At 41.5% G+C, this 23,218-nt stretch overlaps 1 protein-coding gene across 1 annotated transcript in view; it reads right to left on the reverse strand.

Moving 5' to 3' along the window:
* Nucleotides 1-23,218, reverse strand: part of LOC126262905 (uncharacterized) — a 318,098-nt gene that overhangs the window by 57,047 nt on the left and 237,833 nt on the right. Inside the window, exon 2 of the mRNA XM_049959809.1 lies at nt 1,374-1,540. Within this exon, the coding sequence (XP_049815766.1) occupies nt 1,374-1,540 (167 nt within the window). The remainder of the gene's footprint in view (nt 1-1,373; nt 1,541-23,218) is intronic.

Raw genomic sequence — 23,218 nt, forward strand, 5'->3', positions numbered from 1 at the left:
CGCAGCTGGCCTCGGCATTGGAGTCGGCATAGCTCCGTATCCATGCCGGCACTTTCCAGAACCTCACTGACTCACCTGCACGTCTCGCAATGGGAGCCACATTAATGTGACTGGACAGCGTATTTTTCCCAGTGAGCTTATCGCTGAAAGTTAGTATAGAATAATATTCAATTTGCGGATTGTATTACGGTTATGAACATTTCTTCCTTTTGCGAGAACTCAGAGAAGTTACCGTTGGATCGACAGGTAGCATTTCGGGATGTCTTTAGGAAGAGATCGGCTACACTTAGCTTCTTCTGTAATGACTTATTTACTAATGTTGATCTCCATCTCACGAGCGGTTCTCACACTCGACACTGTTCCTGCGAAACATTGAGATGCTTTCAGTTAAAATTCGTAAGATATCAAGCTGATTCTGTCCTGAGACAGTTCAGGGAAAATCTCTTGTTCCACTTCAGCTAATTCAAGCATCTTTCAGTAATGATCTTGATATTTTCAAGAAATTGCTATCCCATAAGGTCTGTGAGTCCTCTTACACTCTGCGAGCGGTCTACATCTGCTCCACGTTTATTATGAATGTTGTGGTGATATTATTTACTACGGAAGAATGAAGCAGAGACGTAACACGAATGGCTTTGATTGGGAGCCGACAGTCAGAGACTCAGCCCAACAGTTCTGACATCCAGTGAAACTACCATTGAGAAAAAACCTTATTAACGCTTGGATTTCTCTTCTGTAGATTATTTCGTGCTGAAGATAGGCGATCAATCGTGTGTCACATGTTTCGGAGTGTACCGCATAACTATACTAAGTACGCCTGTCTCCTTCGGGGTCTCCGCGAGGGCGCGTTCCTTGCCATTTTATGCTGGAAACAGCGTTAACTAAACTTGCCTGTGCGGGACTTGGTGCTACTGGAGTTGGCTGCAGTCATTCCTCCTTTGACGTAGTGATCACCCCGCTAGTAGTTCCTTGCTCACCTTGCCTAAAAGACTGCTGGGCTATCAACTCATATGAGTTGATGTCTCCTGTGCTTACAGCAGAGATAGAGCCTCAATGTGTCCAGCAGAGGATCCAACTTCTATGGCGGCAGCTATTCACAGCAACTCTTGCTCCGACTTCGCGAATTTCCAGGGGTAAATGTGCACTTTCTGAGACCTTCAGGGTGAGCGTCTGCATTTTTGGTATTTGCCCATCAGTATCAGATAGGTTTCTGGTTTCGCCCCTCGGCTTCTCCTACATTAACGCTGGCGGTTGTTGCCATAAGCCGCGGCAGTGGTACTCCAGGAAAAGTTTTCAGTGCGTTTCTGCGTTATTCTTTAAGAACGCATCCCAAGTAATCCCTCGTGGTGGCGCCCATGTTTTGAGGGGCTTACCTGCGGACTGCGGGAAGCAGCAGCTGACTCGTGTGGCGGCACGTCTCCACGCAGGTCCTGCGCTGCTTGCGGATGCGCTCTCTCAGGTCTGGGCAGTCCTTGGGCTGTCCGACGTGGATCAGCAGGTCGCGGAACAGAGCCACCTGGGCATTGAACTCCACAACCATCTGCAACAGGAAACACAGGGAACTCCTCTAGTTGGCTGGAAACGTCTGCTGTCGACGAATTCCACAGAAAAGTTTTCATGCCTCGGGCATGGATGTCTGTGATGTCCTTAGGGTAGTTAGGTTTAAGTAGTTCTAAGTTCTAGGGGACTGATAATCTCAGATGTTAAGTCCCATAGTGCTCAGAGCCATTTGAACCATTTTGTCTTCAGCGAAAATGACTCTCCTGCTATAGACGTTTCGTACTGGTGATGTCACGCTACCATCAAGTTACAGATATAGAAAATTTTTTTGGGGGAAAAATGTTGTCACATGTAGCTCTAGCTTTTGAGATATTGAGGCAATGATTGGTTGCAAAGCGCACACTTCTATATAGTGTGGACTACCGATATAAGACATTTCGATGGTAATTGTCGCATAGCAAGGGACAAAGTGTTAGTTGAGGGGCATCAGGATCGTGACAGCATCACAGTTTTACGTTCCCTTTCGGTGATAACGTCACGAGAGATGTGGTGCAGTGAACACTGGACTCTGCGTTGGACAGTAGTCTAAAACATGACCAGCCATCTGTATTTATTATGCAAATTGGAGGGGGAAGAAAGGAAAGGGAAAGGAAGCAACTAATGACATCAGCTGAATCGGGACTTCATGCTGAATCGACGGTTGTGTATGATAATATGGGCCAGACAGGCACTCGAACCCGCGACCTTTTGCTTACTTGGCAGTTGCGTTAACCACTGCGCCACCGGGCCACAACATCTATCGCACTGGAACCCTGAGGAAGAACATAGACTACTTTAGAGAGTACATCAGTGAACAAAAATCTTGTTGAAAACTATAAAATGTGCCACATACTGTACACGTACAGCGTGTAGCTACTCGAGTAGCACGATACACACATACGCTTTCCTGTCTACGACCCTCCACACGCACGCTCGCCAGCGACGCTGCTGGTGTCGCCGCGTCGTGCGTGAAGGCTGTTTGGGGAGGGCGCATAGCACGAGCTATGCTTAGCCGAACAGCCAGAAGGCAGAGAGCAGCGGACCTTATTGCACGTGCAATAGCTTAGTTACTCAGCATCATAACAAACCTATAGATACGCATGCGCTGCGACAGGTTAGGTAGTACATTATGGAAACAAAAATGTCTTCAATTTTGAATACTACAGTCATTTTGGTCTGTGGTCAACGTCAACTTGCCCAGGTACTGCGGTAAGATGACAGGTTTGAATGAAATCTTTAAATTGGCAAAATAGCTGCACTGAAATAAAAATTTATACAACTTCGTACATTGCACTAAAAGGCCAGTTTTAATACGTCTAAAGAAAAACAAACCAACTCCGTATATGAATTTATTATTATCCAATAAAATGATCGATTTGTCCAATTGTGACCTACAGTTCTTCAAAACAGTGTCTTCATTAACGCGTATTGTTGCTACGTATGTGAGAGACACTGGAACCTCAAAACTGGTCTATCCTAAGGATAGTCAAATCACTGTACAACTCCAGAAATAAAGATATCTTTGATTTTTATAATTTTATCCTTAGAAAATGGTATATACGTTAGGAATTCCACTGTTACATTTTAAAACGAATAAATGATGAGAGAAATTTACCCTAAAATTACAAGCCTGTAGCAATGCTACCAACAAAATCGAAAATTATTGAAGCTATAGTGAAAGGCCAATTAAACAATTTTTTTGAGTGTAACGTCCTGGTGAACAACGCACAGTATGAATTCCGAAACGGACTGTCAACAATTAAGGCATTTCAAGAAATTTTATTATCAGTACTCCACGGCTTTTAAAGCAGAGAGGACACTTACGGTACTCAATTAGATCTAACCAAGATCTTTGGCAATGTTCCACATAATATTTTAAATAAGAAACTTGAAAGCAGTGAATTACTAAATCAGGACCAGCACTACTAATGATATCTGACAAACAGAAAGCATACCGTAGTTGTTAATTCAAACAAAATTTATCTGGATTCCCCCCCAAAGCTGTGTGTTGGCACATTTCTTATTTATTGCGTGTGTTAATAATCTGACAAATTTATATAAATGCGTGATTTAGGATGATGACAATTTTCACTGCATCACATAATTATGTGAATGATATCAGGCAATTGAACAACATCATCATGGAAAAGGCAGCTAAATGTTATCAGGAAAAAAGGCTGAAACTAAGTAACAATAAAACTGAACAAATTGTATTTTTTTAGCAGTATTCATGATGGAGAAAATGAACGAAAGTGCTCTGCAATTTTGTTAGGCATTTACCTAGATAGTAAATTTTGCTGCAGTATCCACAAATATTCAAAAATCCCAACATCCATATCCTTGATTCAGTGTGAAAGGGACTGGGCGGTTTTTTAGGTTAGAGGGTCTCAGGGAACCACAGAAGTCGCGTCCGTTTAAAAGTGGGCAGGTAAAACACAGTAAGATAGTTGTAGAAACGACTGGTATTGTAGTTGTAAATTGTCGTAGCTGTGTTGGGAAAGAACCAGAGCTCCAAGCTCTAATAGAAAGCACTGAAGCTCAAATAGTTGTAGGTACAGCCGGAAATAAGTTCACGAAATTTTTTCAAACGATCTAACAGTGTTCAGGAAGGATAGATTAAATACAGTTGGTGGTGGAGTATTTAAGGCTGTCAGAGGTAGTTTGCCTTGTAGCGAAATTGAAGTAGATAGTTCGTGTGAAATAGTATGGGTAGAGGTTATACCTGATAATCGGACTAAACTATTAATTGGATCGTTTTACCGACCCTCCGACTCAGAAGAAATAGTTGTACTGAATGCTTTCTCAGACAATTATTTTGAACAATTAGTTCATGAGGCCACTCGAAGCGTAAATGGTTGCGAAAGTATACCTGACCTTTTAGCAACAGATAATCCTGGACAAATAGTGAGTATTGTGACGAATACAGGGGTAAGCGACCACAAGGCAGCTGCTGCTAGGCTGAATACCGTAACACCTACGACCATCAAAAAGAAACGCAAAATATATCTATTTAAGAAGCTGATAAAAATGCTCTTAACGCCATTTTAAGGGGCTACGGAAAGGCTCAAAATCATGAAAAGTTCAATTTTTACTTTTTTGCGTTTTCTGAATCTGCAGACTATTACCTTTTAATAGATATATAATTTATTCAATTCCGAAGACTACAACTATTTTTAAATTTTTTTTGAAATGTGTTCTACATGGGCGTGACCCACTGTGGCGCTGTTAAACTGCTGTCAAATGGTGTTATTATTAACGTCCGTGTTCATCAGGTACATTTTAGTGATGTGAGATAAAGTATGTGTTGTGGCTAACCTGTGATGGTTCAATATATATCGCTGGTGTGATTGTCGATTGTTCCATTTTTATTTACTCTGTCGTTATCTCGAAAATATTCGTAATTAACTCTGTTTCTTGAGTCTCTGTTTTGTTGAAGTATAATAATGAGTAAAAGTAAAGTTATTAGAAATCCTCTGAAGGCTTTTAAGAATAGGAGAAATGTTGGAAAGCCAAAGGTATGTGCTATTACTGTAAACAATAAAGACGATAACCAAGTGGGTGAACCTAACCTCTCAAGTACACCTGCCCATAGCAGTCAAAGTGGGAAAGAAAATACTTCACAGAAGAAGCTTGGTTCAATGAGTGAAAACTATGAATGTTTTATGGGCGAATCGGATGTGAATGAAATATTTGATATGTCGGTTCTCAAAGGAATTTTTTCAAACTGTGTAAGATGTATTCATTGTAGTGAAGTTGGTCTGGAACACTCCATAATAAAGCACGTAGGACTTGCTAATGAAATACAACTGAAATGTGATAAGTGTTCATACATGACCACCTTTTGGAACAGTGTTGCAGTAACTGCAACTGAAGGAAATGGTAGCAAAATCTACGAACACAACATTAGATTTGTTTATTCCTTGCGTTCAGTTGGTAAGGGTGCTACTGCAGGTGCAATTTTCTGTGGCATCATGAATCTTCCAAATCCCCCAACCAAGTTTACGGCCTATAATAAATTAATAGGGTCTAAAGTAGAAGATGTCTGTATAGAATCTTTGAAGAACGCTGTGGAAGAGGCAGTAATGGAAAATAATGGTAACAGAGATTTGACTGCAGCGTTCGATGGTACCTGGCATAAACGGGGACACACATCTCTTCATGGTGTAGTATCTGCCACCAGTATGTATACAGGGAAAGTTTTAGATGTAGCAGTAATATCAATGTATTGTAGATGTCCACAAAAATATAAAGGTACACATGAAAATAATTGCAAAGCTAACTATAGTGGCAGTAGTGGAGGAATGGAAGTGGCTGGTGTTGCCAGTATATTCCAGCGTTCTGAGGCGTGTGATAAAGTGCGATATGTTAATTACCTTGGTGACGGTGATTCTAAAAGTTTCAAACATGTTCAAGGACTGAAGCCCTATGGTGATGATGTTGTAGTGCAGAAATTTGAGTGTATTGGACACGTACAGAAGCGAATGGGAACAAGACTTCGGCGACTGAAAGCTTCGTACAAAAAACAAAAACTCAGTGATGGTAAAGGGTTGGATGGGAAGGGAAGGTTAACTGACAGTGTAATTGACAAAATACAGAACTATTATGGAATGGCTATTAGGCAAAATACACAAAGTGTCGACGAAATGAAGAAGGCTGTTTGGGCTCTTTTTTTTCATACTTCTTCAACCGATGAAAATCCCCAACATAGCTTGTGTCCCAAAGAAGAAGACAGTTGGTGTAAATATAACAAAGGATTGCTAACTGGTGAAGTGTACACTCATAAGCATAGTCTGCCTCATGCAATAATGGAGGTGATAAAACCTATTTTCAGAGACTTAGCAGCACCTGAACAGTTGAAAAAGTGTATTCACGGAAAAACTCAAAACCCCAATGAAAGTGTAAATAGTGTTATATGGTCGAGAATCCCCAAGACTGTATTTGTTGGAATAGAAACACTTCACTTTGGTGTGTATGATGCTGTTGCGACTTTCAATGATGGCAATATTGTAAGGTGCAAGGTATTTAGAAATATGGGAATGAAGATAGGTTCTAACATGGTACGAGCGATGCTTGCTTTAGACAAGGAACGCCTTCGGGCTGCAGACAGGGCTGTAAAGAGTCTAGAAATACAAGCAAGAGTAAACTGGAGGAGGAACAAGAGGAAGCTGGAGGAGGAGGAGTTTGCAGAGAATGAAGATAATCCATCCTATGGACCTGGAATGCACTAAAAAGTTAATCCAATCTTTGTCGCTCGATTCCCAAAACTTTTATTTTCTCATACTAATTACATGTTTTCTAAGAATCTTCCAAACATATTTGTTTCAAACTTTCAGTAAATGTTACACAATACCTTCTGCATAATTTAACACAGCCTTTTTCCAAAAAACTGTATATTTTTGAATATATAAATAAAAAATTGCAAAAAAATGTTGTGAATTTTCATTACAATTGAAAAAAAATCATCTTTAATAACTGAACTAAAATTTTGTAAAATACCTATGTTAAGTTGTAGCCCATATTCCAATAAATAATCTGTAAAAAGTTCAACTTCCTACCTCAAATACTTTGTGAGGAAAGATGTAATTTATAAGCGTTATTTTAACATTGCAAGCATAGGGCGTTCCGGAGCCCCTTAAGAGACTGTTTTCGCTACTTCCGACCTGATCATGTAAGTGCAGGAAAGTTGTGGAATGTTTTCAAAGAGATAGTATCAACAGCAATTGAGAGATATATACCACATAAACTAATAAGTGATGGTACTGATCCCCCATGGTACACAAAACGGGTCAGATCGTTGTTGCAACGAAAAAAGCATACCAAATTTAAAAGAACGCAAAATCCCCAAGATTGGCAAAGTTTTACAGAAGTTCGAAATATAGCGCGTACTTCAATGCGAGATGCTTTCAATACTTTCCATAACGAAATTCTGTCTCGAAATCTGGCAGAAAACCCAAAGAGATTCTGGTCATACATAAAGAACACCAGTGGTAAGACGCAATCAATACCTTCACTGCGCGATAACAACGATGAAGTCACTGATGACAGTGCCCCTAAAGCACAGTTATTAAAATCGGCTTTCCGAAACTCCTTCACCAAAGAAGACGAAGTAAATATTCCTGAATTCCATTCAAGAATAACTGCCAAGATGAGAAACATAGAAGTAGATATCCTCGGTGTAACAAAGCAGCTTAAATCATTTAATAAAGGCAAGGCCTCCGGTCCAGATTGTATACCAGTCAGATTCCTTTCAGAATATGCTGATAAAACAGCTCCATATTTAGCAATTATACACAACCACTCGCTCACAGAAAGATCCGTACCTAAAGACTAGAAAATTGCTCAAGGCACACCAATACCGCCGCGCGGGATTAGCCGAGCGGCCTAAGGCACTGCAGTAATGGGCTATGCTGCTGGTCCCGGCGGAGGTTCGAGTCCTCCCTCGTGCATGGGTGTGTGTGTTTGTCCTTATGATAATTTAGGTGCAATAGTGTGGAAGCTTAGGGACTGATGACCTTAGCAGTTAAGTCCCATAAGATTTCACACACATTTGAACATTTTGAATACACCAATACCCAAAAAGGGAAGTAGGAGTAATCCGCTGAATTACGGGCCTATATCACTAACGTCGATTTGCAGTAGGGTTTTAGAACACATACTGTATTCGAACATTATGAAGTACCTCGAAGAAAACGATTTATTGACACATAGCACGGATTCATAAAATATTGTTCTTGGGGAAACACAACTAGCTCTTTATACTCATGAAGTAATGAGTGCTATCGACAGGGGATGTCAAATTGATTCCACATTTTTAGTCGATCTGAGTAGCCGTCTTAGATTGTTTGCAGATGATGCTGTCGTTTACCGTCTTGTAAAGTCATCAGGTGATCAAAACGAATTGCAAAATGATTTATATAAGATATCTCTATGGTGCGAAAAGTGGCAATTGACCCTGAATAAAGAAAAGTGTGAAGTTATTCACATGAGTACTAAAAGAAATCAGCTAAATTTCGATTACGCGGTAAGTCACACAAATCTGAAGGCTTTAAATTCAGCTAAACACTTAGGGATTACAATTACAAATAACCTAAATTGCAACGATCACATAGATAATATTGTGGGTAGAGCAAACCGTAGATTGCGATTCATTTGCAGAACACTTAGAAGGTGCAATAGGTCTACTAAAGAGACTGTTCACACCACGCTTCTCCACCCTGTTCTGGATCATTGCTGTGCGGTGTGGGATCCGCATCAGGTGGGACTGACGGATGACATCGAAAAAGTACAAAGAAGGGCAGCTCGTTTTGTATTATCGCGAAATGGGGGAGATAGTGTCACAGACATGATACGTGAGTTGGAGTGACAGTGATTAAAACAAAGGCGTTTTTCGTTGCGACGGGATCTTCTCATGAAATTTCAATCACCAGTTTTCTGCTCAGATTGCGACAACATTCTGTTGGCCTCCCACCTACATAGGGAGAAATGATCATCACAATAAAATAAGAGAAATCAGGGCTCACACAGAAAATTTTAAGTGCTCGTTTTTCCCGCGTTGCGTTCGAGAGTGGAACGGTAGAGAGACAGCTTGAAGGTGGTTCATTGAACCCTCTGCCAGGTACTTTACTGTGAAAAGCAGAGTAATCACGTAGATGTAGATGTAGATATTACCCTGTTGCCACAATGTAAGGACTAAACCGTCTGAATTACACTTTAAGACTTCGGCGCACGATACTTTTACAAAAAGAAAAAAATCGTTAATAAAAGACATTTATCGAAACAAGGTTGTTTAAAGACAATTGCAGTTAAAAGACGTATTGTGCAGGCTCGACATGGCGTATAGTGGAGATAAATCCTCGACAAATGAGTGATGTGGAGGCTGCACACACCACTTAAAAACTGATGGATTGCTCTACCACTATAATGCGACGATAGACTCCAAAAAATGTTAATAAAAGAGAATTTCCAAAACAGGTCAATCCACGTTTATGATTTCAGTAGGAATGTGTAGGTACTGCACAATATCAATGTTTACAGCGTATTCACTACATTAACTGACATTAATATTTTTGTCTGAGTTTTGAAATCTTTACTGCAGACTAAGGAACTAAACGTTGTAATTGTTTCCGAATATATTTACTTGGAATTAACAAGTCGCGTTTCTTTTCCTAGGTATCGAAGGACTTACGGCGGTAGTAGCACGTTGTTGTTAGAAGACGGCACATTTGTCTTCTGGAACCATCACCCATATCTGCGCACTCCTTCCATTCCTCTTAAATGCAGAATGACGATCCGTAGCCAAAGTGTTGATCGTTTGCCAGGGCTTGTTAGTGTGAACCGTTGCTTTGATGGATCTGTTCCCGGAGCGTTGCGTTCAGCCTGTGCGACTGGTACATAGAGAGTCAATTTTTGATCATCGGGACTAACACAGCTATAGGGAGAGAACTACAACTGTTTACACTCCGCTAGATCATCACTTGTTTTACCTGCTATGATTTTTTTTTTTTGTAAGAAAAGTTGCTTGAGCATGTTTTCAAACAAACTTTACAGTTTTAGAGAAACACTCAAGATGACGTCTATTAGGTCAAACTTGTAACTTTCACCTATTTTTTGTATCTATGACTATCGATGACTTCTGGTGATTATTAGTCTTGAGATGGTAAGGGATGATGATAAAACACTGAATAAAATTTCGTCCTTATGAGCACAGAAGAAAGCCTTTGCTATGTGTGAAGAATAGTGTGAGTGCACGATGGCTATTGGGGGCGACTGCGTGTAACTTTCCTGCATTTTTCGGGCAGAAATCACAACACACGCGCCTGGAGGGCGCGCACTTGTATCTGAAGGCTATGTTCCGTCATTCAGAATGATCGAACCCCTGGAATTGGCGCTTTAGTATTTACAGATCGCACCTACAGGGTGCTTGAAGTGAAATGATTGCTGAAGCAGTGATGAGTAGATCAATCCAGGGCAATAGTGGGGCAAGAATGGTAAACAAGGATCATCGTAGAACGACAGCACCATAAAACGATCGTAGGCTTGTTCGACTATCTCTAACGAACAGGCGGATGACGACAACTGAAACCCGAGTGTCACCACGAAACGCGGAGAAAACATCACTGAAAGATGGGTTGAGATCCCGTATTGTCACTCGCCGTTTACCGCTGAGACCATTACCACAGACAACAGAGACTTCCACGGTATGAGTCAACTGGGAAACTGAATGGCATTCTGTGCTGTTCAGCGATGAGTGTGGCTTCCGTTTGTGGAGTTCAGATAGAAGATAACGTTTTTGTAGGCTATCTGGGAAAGGTCAAAAGAAGCAGCAATTTTCGAAACCCATTCCTCTTCAACTCTTTGAGTCATCTGAAGAGCTATAAGATGTAGCTACAAGACTGTCTTGACAACTATGGAAGAGGGGTTTGTGATGCAGTGAGTTCGTCAAGCACATAGTGCATGTGGCGAGGTCATATCGTCTGTCCAGACAGTACACACCACAAAGGGACTGAGAATAATAAAATTAATTCTTTAATTCTGGTCACAGATTCCATCTCCCACTAAGATTCCGAGTTAATCGATACTAAATAAAGACCGGTCGTTCAATTAATTAATAAGTCGTCAATCTGAACTGCTAAACTAGTTTTCTCAAGGCACTACCTACGTAGAGGATCATCTGCTGGAGGGCGCAGGATAATTTTGGCATTCCCTGTTTATGTCACGTAGAAAACACTGAAGGTGGAGAAATCTAGCTTGGTTCCTTGGCGTAATTTCGAATCATCACTGAAGCCACGCGGTGTGGGAGACATACAAGGTCTCCTTCATTCTGGCAATTTGCGCAAGTTCGGGCCAGCCAACTCTAAAGCAAGAACTTGGCCGTTCCAGTCGGTCAGAACGGCAGGAACCGTTTCACGTCCAGTTTCTGCTAGGTTGGCTACGAAGACCTTTTCGTATACCGCCGAAGTGCACTGCAGTTCTTCGACAGAATTTTTGAATAGTCCGGGAAGCAGTTGTCCATCCCATTCGGTTTGCAGCCACTAATGGCGTCGACATCGCGAGCTTCATCTTGCGGTAGTTACCGACTTTTTGAGGCAAGTGTTGTCTTCTAATATGTTGGGAGTAGCCTTGTATTAACCATCCGTGAGTTGCTAGTGATGTTTCCAATTAAGAATCACACTACAACAACGGTGGCTGCGGCTTATACTCGTATTTGTACTGCGAGATAGCGGCACTGTAAATCGATATATATAGTGTGGTCAAGTTTATTGTCCAACCCCTGTTACTGTGAGCACATTCTTGACCCATGACTAGATTCTTTGTTATGGTGATTCCCCTTAATACATTTTGGGCTTTCTTTAGGGACTGGTCGTTATTCTGAAGACATTTTTGGTTGTGTGAATTTTTTTGCCTTTTGACTTGTCCTACTGCAAGTCCATTGATCGTCTAACGGCTGCTTTATTGTAAGTGATACGTGCCATGTATGGAAGCGAAACGTGGACGAAAAATGGTTTAGACAAGAAGAGAATAGACGCTTTCGAAATGTGGTGCTACATAAGAACGCTGAAGATTAAATGGGTAGATCACGTAACTAATCAGGAAGTTTGAATAGAATTGGGGAGAAGAGGAGCTTGTGGCACAACTTGACTAGAAGAAGGGATCGTTTGGTAGGACATGTTCTGAGGCATCAAGGGATCACCAGTTTAGTATTGGAGGGCAGCGTGGAGGGTAAAAGTCGTAGAGGGAGACCAAGAGATGAATACACTAAGCAGATTCAGAAGGATGTAGGCTGCAGTAGGTACTGGGAGATGAAGAGGCTTGCACAGGATAGAGTAGCATGGAGAGCTGCATCAAACCAGTCTGAGGACTGAAGACCACAACAACAACAACACGTTAGGAGACTTATGACATGGCTACCTTCCTGTGTCATTTCTGAATAGATGCACTGTCAGTCCTTGGTGACTCTCATTGGTCTATAGCTTACCTGCTGTCCCTTTAATCAGTTCTTTACTAGGATACGAAACAGCTGCTGTAGGAAACGATGTCGGACGCCTGGAACAGATCAGCAGGGCAGTGATCTACTAGGGAACAATGGTAGCTGGTACAATTAATTCAGCCTCTCGAGAGGAGAGATCACAGAGACCCCAGCAATAGGTACAGCTATTGTCCCAACCAACACACACGCTAAGGCGGAATGGTAAACCCTGATGCCATATCCTTCATGAGCAGGCATATTCCAGCAGGACATTGCAAAACCCCTGATTGCAGTATAGTACACAAAGGCCTTGATAAACGCACGGGTTTTTGATTGGCCTTCCTGGTTCCCTGATTTATCTTCCACAGAGCATGTCTGGGATGTCTGCCTCCAGCCAGCAATATTCATGGAATGACATAGCATTTGTTTCATTCGTGGCAGAACGTGTCAAGATGATAAGGGAAAGCTATTTGCTTCCATGCCACAAAGAAAGAAAAGAAAAATATGTTCATGTCTGTTGGGGTCACTCCTAAAATTGACGTTGAGGCTGAACATCAGTTCCGAATGAAATGAAAGATTAATTCTTTAAAACCTGTGATATGATGTAAATTTCAACAAAATTTGATAATAATGGATTGGTGCTATATGGTGTAAGTCTTACAACTTCCATCAATGTAGAAATAACACGTGAGGATCTAGCAGTGAGGCCATTCGATATCAGCGGCAGGACACGTTTCACGCCTCCCGCTTTCACACACACACACACACACACACACACACACACACACACATACACTCAGATTACATCGACTCGTCCGATTTCATTTGCTCAGCGGTATCGAGGCAGCTGGTGTAAAGTTATCCGGCACCGACACGTCTACGTAACACGACGCAAAGCTCTAGGGGAGTGTGGGTAGCTAGTGACGTTAGGGAGTGCGGAAAACATCAAAGACAGCTCAGCGGCACAGGGACACGACGGATGGGCTAGCGCCACGCCTGCCAGAAGATTACACCTCACGAAGGAGGGGGGGGGGGGGGGGCGGAAACAGTGGACACTGAGCATGCGTAAGTGCTGCTGTTGTATATGCATCTGTTCCTTAGGGAACTGTATTACCTTTTAAGAGGATTAAGTTCGAGGTAAATTGTGTACTGGACTCATATTCAATGAATTTTATTAACGTCAGAGTAACTAGATGCAGAAATTCATCGAATGCTAGGTTTCACTTTTCTTTGTATTTGTGGTACAGGTATTGAATATATACTCATGAACCAAAAATTTATGACCGCATGTTTAACAGCGTGTTGGTTCTCCTTTCCAACGCAATACAGCAGCGATGGTTCACATCTACATCATACTCCGCAAGCTACCTAATGGTGTGTGGCGGAGAGTACTTTCGGTAACACTATCTGATCCCTCCAACCCTGTTCCAGTCGTGAGCACTGCGTGGGAGGAATGATTGTCTGTAAGTCTCTGCATTGGCTCTAATTTCTCGAATTTTCTCCTCGTGGTCAACACGCGAGACGTATGTGGGGTAAGTTATATGTTGTCTGACTCCTCGTGACAAGTGTTGTCCCGAAATTTCAATAGTAACTCTCTACGTGATGCACAACGCCTCTCCTGTAACGTCTGCAGGTGGAGTTTGTTTAGAAATTCCATAACGCTCTCTCGCCAGCTAAACGATCCCGTGACGAAACGCGCCGCTCTTCGTTGGATCTTCTCTATCTCCTCTATCGGTCCTACCTGGTAGGGATCCCAAGTAGATGAACAATACCCAAGAATCGGGCATACAAACGCCTTCTAAGCCACTTCTTTCGTGAATGAGTTACATTTCCTTAAGATTCATCCGAGGAATCTCAGTCTGGTGTCTGCTTTTCCCACTATCTGTTTTATATGTCCATTGCACTTAAGGTCGCTCTAGATAATTACGCCTAGATATTTTACGGCAGTCGCTGTCTCCAACTGTTTGTCATCAGTAGTGTAGCAGTGCAGTAGTGGGTTTGTTTTCCTTTGTACGTGCAATACGTTACATTTATTTACATTCAGGGTCAACTGTCAGAGATTGCACCAATCATCAGTTCTCTGCAGGTCGTTCTGCAAATTCTTACTATCTTCTGGCGTTGCTACGTTGGTATACACATCATCTGTGAGTAGCCTTAAAGAGTATCCGACACTTTCTACTAGATCATTTATGCGCCATGTGATCAAAAGTATCCGGATACGTGGCAGAAAACGGCTTACAAGTTTATGGAGCCCACCATCGGTAATGTTGGAAATCAGTATGGTGTTGACCCACGTTTAGCCTTGATGACAGCTCCCACTCTCGCAGACATAAGTTCAATCAGATGCTGGAAGGTTTCCTGGTGAATAGCAGCTCATTCTTCACGGAGTGCTGCACTGAGGAGAAATATCGATGTCGATCGGTGAGGCCTAGCACGATGACGGCGTTCCAAAACATCCCAAAGGTATTCTGTAGGATTCAGTCAGGACTCTGTGCAGGCCAGTCCATTACAGGGATGTTATTGTTGCCGGTCTCGGCGGCCGTGCGGTTCTAGGCGCTGCAGTCCGGAACCGCAGGACTGCTACGGTCGCAGGTTCGCATCCTGCCTCGGGCATGGATGTGTTTGATGTCCTTAGGTTAGTTAGGGTTAAGTAGTTCTAAGTTCTAGGAGACTGATGACCTAAGATGTTAACTCCCATAGTGCTCAAAGTCATTTGAACCATTTGATGTTATTGTCGTGTAACCACTCCGCCAAAAGCCGTGCGCTATGAAGAGGTGTTCGATCGTGTTGAAAGATGCAATCGCCATCTCCGAATTGCTCTTCAACAGTGGGAAGCAAGAAGGTGCTTAAAACGTCAATGCAGGACTGTGCTGTGATAGTGCCGTGCAAAACAACAAGGGGTGGAAGCCCCATCTATGAACAACACCGTAGTACCACCGCTGCAGAATTTTACTGTTGGCACTACACACGCTGGCAGATGTCTTTCACCGGGCATTCGCCATACCCTCATTCTGCCATCGAATAGCCACATTGTGAGTCCACACAACGTTTTTCCACTATTCAATCGCCCAGTGTTTACGCTCCTTACACCAAGCGAGGCGTCGTTTGACATTTACTGGCGTGATGTGTGGCTTATGAGCAGCCGCTCGACCATGAAATCCAAGTTCTCTCAACTCCCTCCTAACTGTCATAGTGGATCCCGATGCACGTTGAAATTCCTGTATTATGTTCTGGATAGATGTCTGTCTGTTACACATTATGACCCTCTTCAACTGTCAGAGGTCTCTGTCAGTCAGCAGACGAGGTCGGCCTTTACGCATTTGTGCTGTACGTATTCCTTCACGTTTCCACTTCACTATCACATCGGGAACAGTGGGGCTAGGGATGTTTAGGAGTGTGGAAATCACGCATACAAACGTATGACGCAAGTGACACTCAGTCACCTGACCACGTTAGTAGTTCGTGAGTTATGCGTAGCGCCCCATTCTGCTCTCTCACGATGTCTAATATCTACTGTGGTCACTGATATGGAGTACCTGACAGTAGGTGGCACCACAATGCACCTAGTATGAAAATCCTAGGTTTTAGGGGGTGCTCGGATACTTTTGATCACATAGTGTATATATACTGTAAACAGAAACGGTGCTATCACACTTCCCTGTGGTACTCCTGATATTATCTTTACATCTGTCGATTTTCTTCCTTTAAGAGCGATGTGTTGAGATCTATCTGCAAGAAAGTCTTGAATCCAATCGCAAAACTGAACGATTTTTTTTTCATTAACTAGCAATGCGGAACGGTGTCAAATGCCTTACTGAAATCAAGGAACACGGTATCTACCTGAGCGCCGATGTCCACTGCGCTGTGGACCTCATGGAGGAACAGGGCGAGCTGAGTTTCGCAAGATCTCTATATGTGGAATCCATGTTGATTTTTATGGAAGAGATGTTCATTTTCCAAAAACGTCATAATTCTTGAGCATAAAACATATTCCATAATTCTACAACAGATTGACGTGAACGATATAGGTCTATAATTGTGTGGATCTGTCTTACGGCCTTTCTTAAAAACGGGAATGACCTGTTCTGTTTTGAAGTCGTCAGCTACCTTTCGATGCTCAAGCGAGCTACAATAAATTACGACTGGAAGGGGAGCAAATTCTTTCGCATAATCTTGATAGAATCTAATAGGTATCTCCTCCGGTCCTGGCGCCTTTCCATTACTAGGCGATTGTAGGTACTTTGCAGTTACGCGATCGGTTACCTCAATATCTGCCATTTCGACGTTCCCACGACGATTGGAAGGAGGGACAGTGGTGAAACAACTTCGGAAGACTGAATTCAGTATTTCGGCCTTCTCTCTATTATCTCCCGTTTCGGTACCGGTGTGGTCGCTGAGAGAATGAATAGATGATTTTGACCCACTTATTGATTTTACATACGTCCAAAATCTCTTGGCGTTTTTACTCAGGTCGGTTGACATCGTCTTTCTTTCAAAATCATTGAAGGCATCTCTCATTGCTGACCTTTTTGCTTCGTTCAGTTTTTGTTTCTCAGCTATGTTTTTACTTCTCTTGAATCTGCGAAGTACATATTTTCTGTTTCTTGATTTTGACTAAAACCTCAGTCCATTTTCAAACCATCCGTGCTATAATGTGAAAAGTACATGCGATAGTCCATGTACAGAAACTGCCCTTGCATTACTCAAAGCGGTATACGGCCGACTTAACTACAGAAAAACACACCGCAAAGGAGGGACATTAGAGAACTCTCTAGAGTCCGTCTTATGTGGTGTATTCTGCTGTTGTACAGTTGCCAAAGGCTGTTAAGAACGTCGTCCTTTTGTTCATTGCACTACGAACTGTCGTTTTAGACCGCGAAATGTGTGGAAATCAATGTCCCAGGGAAAGGGATGGCTTCACCGAAGTCCTTCTTGCAAACCCCTGATGCCTTTTCTTGCAGATTCTGAGCGGCGTTGTATCTGAACTGTTTTCCTCGGCGTATTTCAACGCTGGGCGTCGTGACTCTGACCTGCATCGCAGAGGGGTCAGAAGACGGGGTGAAACGTGTGTAAGAGGCGCTGTGAAGACCTTCCGATCATATGACGCGCCCACGGCGGCATGGGCAGAATTGTGGTGAAATTTGGTGCTAGTGTGACGTCATTTACTTTATTTACACGTCACATGCACTGCTGCACTCTGGTCATTTCTCCGCCTGTATTAGCACCTTGCTGTTCGAAGCGTCGTCGAGCGCGAGGCTTACGTTGCAAGGCGCCACGCTTTTGCACCTTTACAGAGGGAGGTTGTAGGCAACTTTGAGCGAAATTTAAAACTTATACGTTGGAATCGGAGACAATTACGGCATTTCGAAAAAGTGACCCTTTAATTGTATTGCGCAGAAACAAACCTATAAAAATAATAAAAAAGCAGCTGAATTTCCACGCATTACTTATTTATAACGGTAACTATGTAAACGTGTAATATCGCTGAACTGCTGTCATCTAAGTTGTCAGAAAAACAGCGTACATGGAAACCAAGTAAAATCAGGTATACATCTCCACTTTACACCTAAGCAGAAAATAGTAATTCTAAAAGAGACAGGATATGACGGCAACGGTATTAGATGTAAGGTAAAATCACTCCAAGATGTATTATAATCTTTCTGATCGTGTTACACACCATTAAATTAAGACCATCGCTTTTTAATGTATGTATTGAACCCCTGATGATGGCAATATGCTGAAATGAGCTCATTGTGAATGATCTGTAAAATATGAAATAAAAACAACTTACAGAGCAGTGTAGCTGGTTGATATTCATAATAATCATGTCATAAAAAGACATATTTTCACTGCGGACCCCAAAGAACAAAAGTATTTAATTCTGTTGGACAGTGTAATTCAATACGATGAAAACCTCTTTTCGAGTTCATCGTATTCCCATGAATGTTTATTTTGCGTACTTCAGCGTCTTGCGCAACAGCAATATCACGCGACGTAGATATTAAATTAAATATAGTTTATATATTCTTGGAGTACCGATTGACATTAATATGTATTAAGACGTAGTGAGCTAAATTACAAAACACATATGCAGATAAATACCAGAAATTCAGCTAAGTGAAACAACATCATCGAAGATTTTTTTATGGAGGCTACGTACTGTGGTAAAACCGGAACGGAAGAGAATATAACCATTTGCGATGTGGTGCTACATAAGAACAAAGTGAACTGATAAGTAATAAGGAGGTTCCACGTAGAATCGGCGAGGAAAGGAATACATGGAAAACACTGCCAAGAAGAAGGGGTGGGGTGCTAGGACATGTGGTAAGATATCAGGGAATAAATTCCAAGGTACTAGAGCGTAAGAACTGTAGGGGAAGACAGAGATTAGAATACATCCAGAAAATAATTGGGGACGCCGACTACAAGCGGAGAGGAATTCATGCGTGCCGCATCAAACCAGTCAGAAGGGTGTTTCTTAGGATTCCGTATCTCGATCGGCAAGAAATGGAATCCATACAGGATCACTTAACTGTTCATTTGTATGCCAGTCACGAGCACCTTACCTCACAAACGGTAGAGGTAACACGTTGAAATTTATGTTAAGTATTCAACTGTATGTCCATTGGTGTTAAAACATTTAAGCTTCTGAGTCAATTCAATCAAAAGATACGGGCATTGATATTCGCAAGCACTTTCATCAAAACCTAAAGAACACCCCCGTTGACCGAGAATCATGAAATTTGGCAAGAAGCAAAGTTTCACAATACAGCTAATGGAAAAAATCCGAGAATTGTTAGTTTGTAATTATATCACACGAAAAAATATTTTTTGACATTTGCTATTCGTTCGTCTGTCTCTCCGCTTGTTAACACCTTGTTTCTTCAGGAACTGGTAGACATTTCAAGTTCATATTTGTATTACATACTAAGATCTACGATCCATTGGCGGTGTAATTAATCATTTTCGAATTTCTTTCTACCTACACTTGTACTTTGAAACCTTGAGTTTTTTCTAAATTTTATGATTCTAGGGCAACGCAAAGTTCCTATAGGTGTTCACGAGTGAGTTTGTGAGACATAAATGCAACAGGCAGTTAGCATAGCAAAGTAAACTAATAAAATAAATGAAAAATTACAATGTTAAATGCGATATTACACAAAGCACACAGTTAAAAGTTAAAACTAAACAATTCTTGGAAGTCTTGGAATACCTGGGGTCCATATCGCACCTTCATCGATATTGATAACAAGTAAAAATTGTCAAGATTTTCGAATGCCGGGTTGGATGAACCATCTACACACATAACTGTGTACGGAATCCTCGGTGCACGAGTGCTACTCGCGCTTATCCGTATTTAAAAAAAAAAAAAATTGGTAACTCGTAATTTACGCAACTATTGACGAGGTCCTTTTAATATCTGGTCTTGTTCTCTTAGCAATTTTTTGTGCCATGGGATGAAAAATACAGCAGTTTGGTGCATTGTGTATTATTGAAAATGCATAAACGACATTTATACCTTAAACTAGCAGTTGATTAGTAATTTGAACGTAGCTATGTTCTGGATAACAATTTCTTTGATAACCGTAGGAGGCGAATACTACTTGAGGTTGAGGATTTTAATCATCTCCTCAACTGACATGGAATTGTCAGTATCGAATAGGTCGAGAGTGGAAACATGTTTCCTAAAAGAAAGAGCATTTCTACACAACTATTGACAGAGTCCTTTAGGCCTCGTTTTATTCTTTCATGTGTTATCTGTGTAATGGGACGAAACTTGGAATACCGCCGATGTACGTCCGATGTTTGCGCTGCTGAAGGGGAGAGATTAAGAGAATACTGATGAGGCTGATGTATGTTTTGTGAGTGACAGTTCATGTGTTGTGAAGCAGTAGTTCCGAAGGGGGCTCCATGGCAAGAAATAAAGATATTAGTGAAGTGACTACTAATTAGGAACGTCACACAACAGTAGAGAATAAAGTTACCTAACTTCAGAATTCCGAAGCAAGAATTCCGAACAGTGTACCAAAGAATAGTTTCCCTTTGCTTGTTCTGGATTGTCCCTCGTAGATGAGTTTCTCGAATTGTCTGTCCCACTCGCTGAACAAGGTGATCGGTTGACAATCACTTCCTTCCCTGATCACTTGCACCATGAACGTTTGTACATCCTTATTCGAAGTCCTTGCATCATTGCTGCAATTTGCTGTCACATATGACAGATACATTACGTGGGGTGCATGAAATCAAGTGGAACCCCTCAGCATGAAGAAATCGAATGACAGCATGCACTTCACACTTTGTGGGAGACTGTTGTTCTAGGCATCTTTATGTGTCCGCTGCGCTCTCAGAACTGAATAATGCGACGTGATGCGATCGACGGCATACTAGAGAGACTGCGCAACATATCTGGCAATAGTTCATCTGATTTTCACTGTGGTTTTAATTTCACGGCCAATAGGGTGTCAAAGAATAGTCCTCATATAAATCTTAACAATATAATTTTCAGAAAAACTGAGTAATTAGATCGCTTTCACCACACCATATTATTCCGCAGGAAATGAGTTCTTTGCTTGTTTGTAGAATGTAATAAAGTTTTAGTATTAATGTGTCATTTCTCTGTGTATGTCAAAGATACGCAAACGACGAGAACACGGCAAGTACCATAACCCGATTTCGCAGAAACTTCGCCCAGCTGCAGAGGGGTCAAAATAATCGAAAACGTGTTTCGGCTTATCAATAGATACTCGACCGTTTCTAAAAAACGACGGTCAAAGCTTTCAAGGTGCTCTACGGGTCTTTTAAGAACTAATAAGACTGAAGCGGTACACAGGGGTTAGCGTGGCGCATTCATACTTACCGCCCCATGTTCAAAATCCGGTTATTACATTTATTTTGGTTTTTCATTTATATACCCATGTGCCCAGAAGAAAACTACATGAATGTTTTCCAATGTATATTGACAAAGCGGTGTTCTTATTCGTCTTCTAATTGTATGTCTGAGGAATGAATTTGAGAAAACAATAAATGAATGAAGAAGTTATTTGAAATTGATTCCGATAGTGTATCTTGATTCATAATCAATTGCAAGCGCTAGTTTTCGGAAAAGTGAACCGTTGTGTGTGATTTGCCGCGAAATTATTGCCAACGCGTGAAATCTGCAGCAATGTTAACGATGTTTCTTTCCGGCGTGGGATTCATACGAAAAATGTCACTCTGGCTAACCTGCCTTCCCGCGATGCACGTGGTGTTTGAAATTTCTGTGTTTCGAATGTTACTTCGATCGGTATCATCCAAGGGAATGCACTAACTCTTCCTGAAGAATTGACATAAGATTAGAACATAAGAAGTAATATAAGCATGAAAGATAAGAATATGAGAATTTATAAAGATTGTAACCCTAGGGAATACCATTCAAACATATATAATAAATATATGCCACTTGCTGTGAGATCCAATTGTAGTTTTACATTTAATATAACACCCTTGTAGCCCCCACCTGAAAAAGAAACATTCGTGTAGTAACTTTCTACGGATATGGGTAGACAAATGAAAAAATAAAAATAAAATAAATAAAGCAATATCAAAAAGCTGGGCAATGGCGGATAGTTCCAAATGAAGTGGTATACAGAGAACTGGAGCCCATCACTGATACTATACGAAAGAAAAGGATCTCTTTTTGTGGTCACATTCTGAGGACACCAGAAACCAGATTATCAAGGAAAATTATTGAGAAACTCTGGAAGTTGAAACAACAAGGAGGATGGCTTAAGGAAATAAGAGAGGATATGGAAGAACTGGAAATAACCCTGGATGATTTGCAGAACAAAACGCCAAATTTAAAGAAGTTGAGGGACACAGAAATAAGATTTAAACCAAAAATTGACAAACGACATACAATGAAAAGGGTATTTACAGATGAGGAACGACGAAAAGCATCGGAACGAATGAAGAGATACTGGGCCACTCGGAAGGGGAAAATACCAAAGAAGAGGACCAGAAATGATTGACTGAAGTGGTCCAATGAGGCCGTAAAAGCAGAAGAAGAAGAAGAAGAAGAAAGCAATAATCGGATTACGAATACCGAGTACAGAAACGAAAATTCGCTAAGCTACCCACTGTCCTGCCATTTCAGATGAAGTTTTTGCGCTCTTAAAGGCACGTACAGTACCTCGAAAACTCTGACCGTCGTTTTTTCAGAAACAGTCGAATATCTACGGATAATCCGAGGCACGTATTCGCCTATTCCGACTCCACTTACACCGAACAAATTTTCTAAGAAATTGCGCTATGGCACGTGTCATGTTCTCCTCGTAAGTATAGACTATGCTCTAAATGGTCCTAACCTGTGAGTGACTGCACAGAGTCCATTTGACATTCAGGTAGAAAGAAAATGAAGTCGTTTGGAACTGAAAGTAGGAAGAAATGATTCTACGCTCCAAAACGCATCACAGAGTTAACATTGTCTGAAATTTGATGCCTGAATGATCTGTTACGATAGATTGGGTATTTCAATCTCCGTCGCAGTTATTGATTAAACATTTACTATTGAACGGATCGATTACGCAAACTGAACAGATGGACAGAGTTGAATGTTCTACCGTCTGTATATACAGACTGATCTCATGAACTGTCATGAGCTGTGGTAATGTGTTTTATAGCAAATACTGACTGGAGCGTCTGGGACATACGAAACGGTGTTTCACACGGTGTTTC

The sequence above is a fragment of the Schistocerca nitens genome, chromosome 6 (assembly GCF_023898315.1).
Source record: "Schistocerca nitens isolate TAMUIC-IGC-003100 chromosome 6, iqSchNite1.1, whole genome shotgun sequence".
Classification (NCBI taxonomy): Eukaryota; Metazoa; Arthropoda; class Insecta; order Orthoptera; family Acrididae; genus Schistocerca; species Schistocerca nitens.